This window comes from Salvelinus sp. IW2-2015, unplaced genomic scaffold (assembly GCF_002910315.2).
Source record: "Salvelinus sp. IW2-2015 unplaced genomic scaffold, ASM291031v2 Un_scaffold16700, whole genome shotgun sequence".
NCBI lineage: Eukaryota > Metazoa > Chordata > Actinopteri > Salmoniformes > Salmonidae > Salvelinus > Salvelinus sp. IW2-2015.
Genome location: NW_019957715.1, coordinates 548 through 11,549, shown reverse-complemented (window position 1 = coordinate 11,549; position 11,002 = coordinate 548). Strand labels below are relative to the sequence as shown.

Here is an 11,002-nt window from a genome sequence, read left to right as displayed (position 1 = left end):
GGAACAGGACTGTAGTGAAAACCTACAGGACGGTAGCTCCCCAGGAACAGGACTGTAGTGAAAACCTACAGGACGGTAGCTCCCCAGGAACAGGACTGTAGTGAAAACCTACAGGATGGTAGCTCCCCAGGAACAGGACTGTAGTGAAAACCTACAGAACGGTAGCTCTCCAGGAACAGGACTGTAGTGAAAACCTACAGGACGGTAGCTCTCCGGGAACAGGACTGTAGTGAAAACCTACAGGATGGTAGCTCCCCAGGAACAGGACTGTAGTGAAAACCTACAGGATGGTAGCTCCCCAGGAACAGGGTTGGAGAGCCCTGGTCTATGTGTATACTCACTTTTAAAAAGGACTCTACACATCAGTTGGCTCCTTGACAAAATGTATCTATTTCATCTCAATAAAACAACGTAATATAGCTCAAAAACACAACTTCAGGAAAATTTAAACCTCAATAAAAAAGACATTTCATATAAACAATTAAATGAATGTAAAACAGGTTTCCATACAAGCACACAACAGTGTAATGAACACTGTCCTCCCATTGGGTTGGGACAACTTTTTATATAAAATAAGGGGAAAAAAAGAAAAGAAAAGCCAGAGTAGAAACTAAGAAAACTACATCTCCCAGTCTGCCCCCATGATGAAACTGAAAATGCTGGTTGCTGGGGGATGTAGTCTTTTTGGGTCCAAACTCAAATAAGGTCCATGAGAATCTCATCCTCCATGACGGAAGACACCTGGGGCATCCCGGGGGGCTGGGCTCCAGGGCCCCTCTGACCAGCAGCCATCATCATCTGACCTGAGAGGGAGAGAGAGAAAAAAAGAGTTAACCTGGGATAGCAACATGTGCATTGATGACATTATCATTAACACAGTGGTAATAAACTACAGACTAACTACTGTTGAGTTACAGGTAGAGTCAGCGACGCACGAAGTAAACAGCATTATCGAGCAGACTTGAGCAAAAACCAAGAATGTGAAGTGCGAGTCTAAACTGCTCAGCTATCAGGTTGCAGCAAAGTGAAGGGCACCATGCACATACTCTATGAGACAGCATCACTCTAATCTGTGACATCCTCAATTCATCCTGCTGCTGGTGTCAACGCCATATAGCCCAGTCTCAGTCTGATAACCATAGGTACGGATGGGAGAGATATGTTCAAACACCCTCCCTTTTGAATTTAGCAGTTTACACACAAAAGGTCAATCATTAGGAAACAATTGTTTCCTAATGACAGATTGCATTCTAAAGCCAATCCTTGCACTGATGTCTAGCTCCAAACTGTCTTTACAGTGTGTGATGTGAGTGAAAGGGTCCACGGCTGTAGCTAACCTGCCAGGGGCTGTCTCCACTGGGCCTGCATTTGGGGGCCCGCTCCTGGAGTAGGGTGGACCAGCTGCCCTCCCAGCCCCTGGTGAGGCATCATGCCCTGCATGTGACCAACACCACCCTGCTGAGAGACAGGAACACAACACCTAGGTTACCATCAATCATACAGTAGGTAGGACCTTCATTCTTATATCCTTTATCATTAACCAATAGAGACAAGTATTACATATTTAGAAGCCTTTCTAGTGTGTGCAGTGGTGATCTGGCCCTGGCTACAAGACGATGCACTATAACAACAAATGTATTTCATGAATGACGGTCAAGGCTGGTAGAGTTAACTGTTGTGTTCTTACTGGCTGCTGTTGGCTGAGGAGGAGACTGCGCAGCTGCGGATTGGCTCCTGGGTTTGGAAGGCGGAGCATGGCACCCTGGGGCGGGGCCTGTCCACCCTGAGTGACCTGGTTGGGCGGAGCACCGGTGACAGGCTGATTAGGTGCGCCGGATGCTCTCATCGTCATCTGGATGAGAAGCAGAGAGTCGAAGAGGTTTAGAAGAAGGTTGGAGAGATAAGAGGACTAAGTAGAGAGACTTTAAATACAGTGCCTTCAAAAAGTATTCACACCCCTTCCCCTATTATGTTACAGCCTGAATTTAGATTTTGTGTCACTGATCTACACACAAAATGTAATTTTGTTTGTATAACATTTTTGAAAAAAATAAACTGAAAAAGTCTTGAGTCAATAAGTATTCAACCTTTTATGGGAAGCCTAAATAAGTTCAGGAGTAAAACTTGGCTTAACAAATCACATAATAAGTTGCATGGACTCACTGTGTGCAATAATAGTGTTTAACATGATTTATGAATTACTAGACCATCTCTGTAACCCACACATACAGTCCAACCATCTGTAAGGTCCCTCAATCGAGGAGTGAATTTCAAGCAGATTCAACCACAAAGACCAAGGAGGTTGTTCAATGCCTCGCAAAGAAGGGCACCGATTAGTAGATGTGTGTGTGTAAAAATAAAATAAAATAAAAATAAAAAAAATCAATATACCCAGTCACTACGAAGATACAGGAGTCCTTCATTACTCAGTTGCCGGAGAGGAAGGAACCTGCTCAGGGATTTCACCATGAGGCCAATGGTGACTTTAAAACAGTTACAAAGTTGAATGGTTGTGATAGGAGAATGGAAACCTGTACAGCAGGGATCATAAACTAAATTCAGCCACGGAAGGATTTTTTCTTCAGCGGACGGTCAGGGGGCCAGAACATAATAACAAATAATATGTAGACTTCAAATTGACCGCAAGAAGCCCGAACAGATATAATATTTGACTAAAATATAATAATTTCAAACCTTGCTTACATTTATACACAATCATATATATCTCTCTATTATACATTGGATTACTTTGGAGATTTCAAAAATTAAAAACACTTGGAGCTGATTTGCTGGTCTTTTTTCAGTCTTATTTCCAACAGAATATATTCCAAAACATGCATCCTGTTTGCAACAAGGCACTTAAAATGTGACAAAAAAAATGAACTTTTTGTCCTGAAAACAAAGTGTTATGTTTGGGGCAAATTCAACACAACACGACTGAGTACCACTCTTCATATTTTAAAGCATGGTGGTGGCTGCATCATGTTATGTGTTTGCTTGTCATCGGCAAGAACTATGGAGTTTTTTGGGATAAAAATAAATGGAATACAGCTATAAGCACAGTCAAAATCATAAAGGAAAACCTGGTTGTCTTCTTTACTGGGCGAGGAATTCATCTTTCAGCAGGACAATAACCTAAAACACAAGGCCAAATCTACTCTGGAGTTGCTTACCATGATGACAATGCATGTTCCCGAGGGGCCTAGTTAGAGTTTTGACTTAAATTGGCTTGAAAATCTATGGCAAGACTTGAAAATGGCTGTCTAGCAATGATCAACAATCAACTTGACAGAGCTTGAAGAATTTTAAGAAGAATAATGGGCAAATATAGTACAATCCAGAAACTTATCCAGAAAGACTCACAGCTGTAATCGTTGCCAAAGGTGCTTCTACAAAGTATTAAATCAGGGGTGTGAATACTTAGGTTAGAGATATTTCTGTACTTCATTTTCAATAAATTTGCTAACATTTTTAAACACATTTTCACTTTGTCATTATGGGGTATTTGTGTGTAGATGGGTGAGAAAAAAAGTATTGAATCCATTTTGAATTCAGGCTGTAACACAACACAATGTGAAATAAGTCAAAGGGTATGAACACTTTCTGAAGGCTCTGTACATATGATTCATTGGAACGGTGTACCGGGTTCACTTTAAAAAGAGACAGGCCGAATGTAACAATGTAACTCACTGAACCCAGAACATGCTGGGCTACCTATATTGGTAGCAGTGAGCACCCATTGAGAGACAATAGCCAACACATGCAGAGTGGAGAGGAGCTGCTCACCAACCAGGCAGGTGCCAAAACGAGCACAGGGAGAGTTTGTGCCTGTTAAAGTTCAGTGCATTTTTCAAAATGTGTTTTGGGTGAGAGTTTTTGTGTATGTGTGTGTGAGTCTCACCAGGTTGGCCTGTCTCTGCTGTTCCTCCATCAGAGTGACCTGACTAACAGAGGGCATGCCCACCACCACAGACTGAACAGAGGAGAGAGAGAGAAGAGGAGGAAGAGGAGATGCAGAAGGGGAGGAGATGAAAGTCATTGCGGGACATGCAGTCATTGCGGGACAATAGAAACAGGAGATGCAGACAGGAGGAGTGTGTTAGGGGAGAAGGGAGGAAAGGAGGAGTGCACAAGCTGAGACACCACAGGATTAATCACAGTACCTGCTGCTGCACGTTGCCATGGGAGACAGGGATGGGCCCCTGCGGCCGGTTGAGGAAGTTCTGATTGGGTTGAACCTGGCCAGGTGGCCCTGGCATCGGCCCTCCTGAACCTAACTGGAGAAGAGAACCAACAAGGTTACTTTTCTAGTGTAACGTTTACATGTGTTACCAACATCCGTATAACTATGACACAAATGTACAGTGTATCGCTTATAATGGTATTCCTGCCTATCCTAACCTGTCTAATCCTGCAACTGGATGAGACAACACCACCATCTACAACATGTGTCAAACTCAAGGCCACAAGACGATTCAATCCTGCCTGCAGCTTTTTATCTATAATATTTTTTCGGGGGAAAACCAATCTCAATTGACATTGCAATGACTAAAACCAAATCAAAACTGTGTAGAAATTATAATTGACCTACATTTATAGTCTCCTCACTCTGTCCAGTTTGCTAACAGTCATCGAAAGCTAACAGTCAACGAAAGCTAGACAGTCAGGGAGCATCGAAAATTCCAAAAGTGATGGAGGAATATTTTTGCACATTTTGACGGCGAGGAAATATTACCCATTTGAAGTGCGGCCCTCCAGACCTCGGTGAAGACAGAATGTGGCCCGCGGGGTAAATTAGTTTGACACCCCTGATCTAGGATCTGTAGTCTCTCAGGATAAAAGCTGTCCGTCTCCTCTATTTTCTCCTCTCTCTTCCCTGTGGACTTCCTATTTAACTCAGCAGCCTGCCTAAAAACACCCAGAGCACACATTAAAGGCCCAGTGCAGTCAAAACGTGATTTTACTGTGTTTTACACACTGAGGTTGGAATAATACTATGAAAATGATGATAATGCTCTTTCAGTGTCAGAGCTGTTTTAAAAGATCTTCTGAAATATTGTTGTGGTGGGTTGGCGTTTTGGCCTAGCTGGTGACATCACCAGGCGGTAAATTAGTTAATAGACCAATAAGAGAGAGAGTTCCAAACCTCTCTGCCAATAACAGCTAGTTAAGTTTTCCCCTCTCCACTCAGACCATTCCCAGACAGCGTAAGAAAATGCTCTTTGCTAAGAAGCTATTTTTTTGACAATTTTAACTAGGGATGTGCATGTATTCAAATACTTGTGAGTATTAATTGTATCAACAAAAAAAAAACATATAGGCCTATTTTAACACTGAAAAAGCCTTTTCTAAATTAAATGTGACATTTCAAATAATTAATGAAACATTTTCTGTATAGTTTTTAATAAAACCAACTTTACAATGTCGTTTTTATGACGTGCTCTCCAGAAGAAAAAAAGAAGAGGTATCCTTCACGTGTGTAGCTTGTTATTTATGTTGGCCAATCAAAGCTGCGAAGAGGCTCAATGTGTAGAAAGTGGAGTGAGAGTTTACTACTACATGCGAGATGGAATAAAATGATGTAATTAAAAGTTAACGAAATGAGAAAGGGTAGGCTACAACGAGCAACCAACAGGTAGGTTGTTGTTAGCCTAGCTAACTATAGCCGTCTCTCTCTCCCTCCGCTCCTATCTCACATACACCGCCCCCTCTGCAGCTGCAGCAATAGTGTGCCAGCCTCTCTCCTTCAGGCAGCAGTGCTCAGGTTAAAGTTTAAAAACCACATCTATTTAGAATATCCAGATATCTGACAAATATTCATGATACTATTCGAATAGTGAAATTATTTCTAACCCCCAACCATAATTATAATTGAATACAATCACAGTAAGGTACTTAATTGTTACCCAGAAATGATTTGATATTGAGAGAAAAACAGCTGCATTGGACCTTTAACATCAAGTCATCTGTATGGTTCAGGGAAAATATTCAATTTGGGTCTTTCACGGTTATAAAATCATATCTAAATCACCAATAACACTATTCCAGAGCCTCGTCTGGAAAAAAATACCCCATACAACGATCAAATAATTGAAATTTTAATTGTGTTGAGATTGTCATAGCAATTCTCCATTAGCATTGCAGCTTTGAATATGTAATGGGACACAAGGTCTCTGTCTTCTCTAAATACACACGGTCTAACATGTTTTTCACAGAAAATTAGCAGCATGAGTAGACAGGCGGCATCAACTATTTAATTTTACCTTTATTTAACTAGGCAAGTCAGTTAAGAACAAATTCTTATTTTCCTTGTATAATGGGAGCAGAAAGGCTGTGAGGATATAAAGTCATGTAGACCACAGGCAGGTTGGATTTGTAACTGAGGCATTCCGTTTCTCTGTCACAAAATCTGCAGGCTAAATGTTTACCTGAAGGAAAACACGGTATCCTAACGGTTGTTAGAATTGTGTTGGCTGTAATCYAGATSAAACCAGAAATGACATGAGGCGGTGCTCTCAAACTGAAAAACATTTTCCGCAGAACCTAGTGGTTCGAGCGTTGGACTAGTAACCGAAAGGTTGCAAGATCGAATTCCTGAGCTGACAAGGTAAAAATCTGTTGTTCTGCCCCTGAACAAGGCAGTTAACCTACTGTTCCTAGGCCATCATTGAAAATAAGAATTTGTTCTTAACTGACTTGCCTAGTTAAAAAGGTTAAAAAAAAAAAGTTTAAAAAATGTACCACCTCATTGGCCCAAGACTGCTCTTGGGAAGCCCTTCCACTGTGCTGACCTAGTATAGCTCCAGTCACTAGCGTGTATACTACCCCCTTTTCTCCAGGTTTAATCCCTTCATTCCCTCCTAACTCACAGAGTGGTGCTGCTGGACCTGTCTGTCTGACGCACCGAGCAGTGTTTGTGGTGGTTGATGACCCGTGTCTGTATGACTCACCGAGCGGTGCTGCTGGACCTGTTTGTGGTTGGTGATGACCTGTCGGATGCCGTTGACGAAGCCGCTCTGGTCGTTGGGGATGAGGCCCATGAAAATCCTCTTCTTGGAGGAGTAGAGCAGCATGAGCACCCGCACCTCACAGGGGGCGCTGTGGGGGAAGTGGACGCACCCTGCCTGCAGCCAGAGGGGGGACATAGGTCAGAGGTCAGCACTGTCTGTCAGTCTGTCACAGCTCTCGTCATAGTTCAAGTGACACAAAACCAGTCAACCTGACCTGAATTCAATCGGACCTGGGTAAATCTCACAGGCTGCATGCAGTTTTTCTATGACGCCCGACAGCGTTGAAAATCTCTGTAGTCGTTTAGTAAATGATGAGCAACATGGTGCCCCCTCTAGTGTTCTCAGAGTGTAACTGCAGCCTATTTATATCTGCCTAGTCCATCTAGTGCACAATGGAGGGAACTGCTGATGTCTATTGTTGAGACTCCACTGTATTGAATATTGAGACGGAAAAGGACAGGGACAAATGGCAGCAAAAATAGAGCATGTGAAGCAGAAGAGCTGGACTTACAAATCCAGTGGCCATGATACGATAAAGACCTTTTAGTGACTCCACATCTTTGTTGGTGAAGAGAAACTGAACCATTCTAGAGTTTCTGAAGAGGGGACCGAGTGTTGTCTGGGGAGGGAGAAAGACTTTATTTAGATGTCTGTATTCTCAATGTCATCGAGTCATTTCTGAACATACATACGCACGCAGAGAGGGTTCTCTCACCAGTAGCTGTTGTGGGATCAATTGCATGATGAGCTTCTGTGGCCACTGGTCGGCATTTCTGTCATGAAGAACAGGGAACAAAKCAATCAGAACTCTCCATACATATAGCAATACACACAATGACCAATCAGTGCAGCTGACACTGGCATGATATCWAAGATAGTTGCAGTGAAACACTCACAGGTTCTCTCCTTGGTTGACTTGCACCTGGCAGGGCAYGGAGCGAGTGAGTTTGGTATTGGAATCCATAGACGAGGCTTTGGGCTTCTGAAGTGATGGATGGAGAGAGGGTGGGGGAGGTAGGGAGGGAGGGAGGAGAGGAATGGAGGGATGTTTGMAGAAACYGAAGGAGAGGTTTGGAAGTTAGCATACAGAGTGACCAGGGGGCTTCGGTCCCACACCCAGGGGCACCGTTTGAATAAAAACCTCCATGTTAGAAATTACCCAACATGCAAAACAGTGCTGCCAGTGGAACATTGTGAAGAGGATGGATGGCACCAATCCTACGGGAAAATAAGCAGCAGCGTTCATCTTCAGGGGATCAATAGTGGATCAATAGTTAATCAATCCCAGATTGGTCAGCTCTGCTGCAGTCCCCGTTGACCATTACTACTGCATTGTGTTGGGATTAAAGACCAGATGTATAGGTTCTTTATATGTGTACTGTACAGCATTTGGGAGGACTCTCGTGGATTAGAGGAGACTAAGATATGATCCAGCAATATCCTGACCTGAACATTACAAGGAAGGTATGCAAATCTAACCTGAATGCTCCATCTATTGATACGTGACTTCAGATGCACTTTAGTGACCTGTGGCAATACTATGTCTATTGTCTATGTGTTTGGTGATTTTGTGGTCTAACTGTGTGTTGGTTACAGTGTGTAGGCTTGCTGCACATTGTTGTGTGGTAGAGTTTCATGGTCAACAGGTATCACAGAAGAAGTAGTCCAAATCAGTCAATACTTAGTGATTATTGACCAAGTCAGGTTTTCAAATGGCTTGGAAACACAAACATCTCCAGAGTTGATTAGTATTTTAGATCATTAAAATGCATGTTCCTCTACAACAGGTTCAACCATGTCAAGTAACTCCATCACTTTGACCTGAGGTGAAATCCATCACAAAGGTATAGTATGATTATTCACATCACAATCAATGACAGTTGATTCAATCAGTTCCAAGCACAGCTTTGTTGCAGACCTTATAACATTTCCTTACAAGGTCAGAGGATGACAAACACACAAATAGAAGATGTATAGACCTCTTCAGCAGCATGTTTACACCAAGTTCTAGTTTCCCTCACCTCTTGCCACTCCAGCACCCCACTCCATGCTACAATCTTATTGGCAACGCCTTGCTGCTGCCCCCCAATCGGATTTGCCTGGGCTGCAGACACACCAGGCTATTAGAAGAAAATTAGAGAAAGAGAGAGCGTTAGATGGAGAGAAAGACAACTTGACTGGAGGCAGAGAAGTTGAATATTGATGTGGAGTATTGTGGGAAGATGATGCAACATATGGACAGGCCTCACCATGCCAGGCTGTGAGGATGGGGGSGTCTGCTGATTGGCTGTGGGCTGCTGCTGCTGAGGGGGCACCGGCTGCTGCTGATTGGGCTGTGGTTGTCCTGGCGGCTGGACTTGTTGCTGCTGCGGGGGAGGGGCTTGTTGCTGAGGCAACATGGGTGTGGAAACTGTGGTGACTGTGGATAGGCTGGGCTGACTGGAGGGCGCCAACTTAACTCCTGCTACAGATGGGAGAGTTGACTGACCACTGAATGGGGGACCAGGATTGACCATGCCTGGGACTGGATGAGGGATGCCAAAAAAAGACAAGGTAACAGACATAATAGACCCCTCATATTCACCTCTGGACTTCGAAGCCAGTTCCATACTGCCCCCCCCCACCCACATTCTAACCCTCTAATCAGGGACTGATTTTGACCCGGTACATTTAATTCTCAGGTAGAACAGAAAACCTGCAGGCTCCGGACCTCGTAGGGTAAGAGGTGAACACTCCTGTAATAGACTAACAATCAACCTGGGCTGATGATCAACCATACTGGGGACAGAGGATAGAAGAATGCAGGCTATTGGTACTCACAGCGACTCTTCTGGTTGTTGGCTGCCTCTACAGCCATCTGTGCAGCTGCCTGAGCCGCGTTAAGGGAAGYTGGGGGCTGACAGGGCAGCAAGAGAGGGAGAGAGAACACTGTGTCAGCTAAGAGCCTGTCAATCCAATGTTGATGGGCTGGTAAAAGCTGCCAAGTTAAAACATATCTTCAGTACCTGATATGGATGGGCCGTGCTTATTGGTGGAGGAGCCTGRGAGGRGGGACCAAGAGGAGGCTGACTGACAGGCAGGGGTTGAGMGGGTAGAATTGGTTTGAGAGGGCCCGATCCTCCCCCTGATGARACTGGAGAAAGAAACATTTTAGAATTTGATGGGCCAATACTGACTTCAATCAATRTGTTCACTGTCAAGTATTTRGAGTGCTGCTCCTCACCAGGAAGTGAGATACCCCTAACCAGGATCATGTGGAAGGGGTCTTGGCTGTAGTCTGGGTGGGGMTCGACTGGTCCCCCGACTGGTGACGCCCTYTCGAACAGCGKCCGTAACGCTGGCAGTTTCCGTGGCGACACCACAGAAAAATGAATCCCTCTCTGAGGAAGAGGCACAAGGTTATTATGGGGTATCAGCAGCCATTAATAAGTACAGAAGTCACATCATTCCCCAAAATGGCCAAGCGGGTAGTCTATACAGGCTACCTGATAGAGGTGCTATGTTACTTACGTCTCTGATGATCTTGACCAGATTGTCTGCAGTGCAGCCCGTATAGCTGACACTCTCCACGGCAGGGAGCAGGTATGGCGGAGAGTTACACAGCAGCACACAGACTTTGTGTGTCTGACCTCTGATTAATAGAGACAAGAGACATATGCTAGTGTGTGTCTACTAAACTCAGTAAAAAAAAGAAACGTCCCTTTTTCAGGACCCTGTCTTTCAAAGATCATTCGTAAAAATCCAAATAACTTCACAGATCTTCATTGTAAAGGGTTTAAACACAGTTTCCCATGCTTGTTCAATGAACCATAAACAGTTCATGAACATGCACCTGTGGAACGGTCGTTAAGACACTAACAGCTTACAGACAGAAGGCAATTAAGGTCACAGTTATGAAAACTTGGTAGAGGCCTTTCTACTGACTGAAAAACACCAAAAGAAAGATGCCCAGGGTCCATGCTCATCTGCGTGAACGTGCCTTAGGCATGCTG

General features: G+C 43.9%; 1 protein-coding gene across 1 annotated transcript; it reads right to left on the bottom strand.

Moving 5' to 3' along the window:
• Positions 1–595: 595 nt before the first annotated feature.
• Positions 596–10,641, bottom strand: LOC112081060 (mediator of RNA polymerase II transcription subunit 25; the record flags this gene model as incomplete). Its single annotated transcript, XM_070442832.1, has 15 exons — positions 596–803; positions 1,338–1,458; positions 1,688–1,852; positions 3,902–3,973; positions 4,164–4,277; positions 6,951–7,124; positions 7,522–7,629; positions 7,726–7,783; positions 7,907–7,992; positions 9,032–9,130; positions 9,260–9,534; positions 9,831–9,906; positions 10,016–10,143; positions 10,234–10,390; positions 10,521–10,641. Coding segments are annotated over 15 exons (1,861 nt in total), but the record flags the coding sequence as incomplete, so codon positions are not given.
• Between the last annotated feature and the right edge of the window lie 361 nt (positions 10,642–11,002).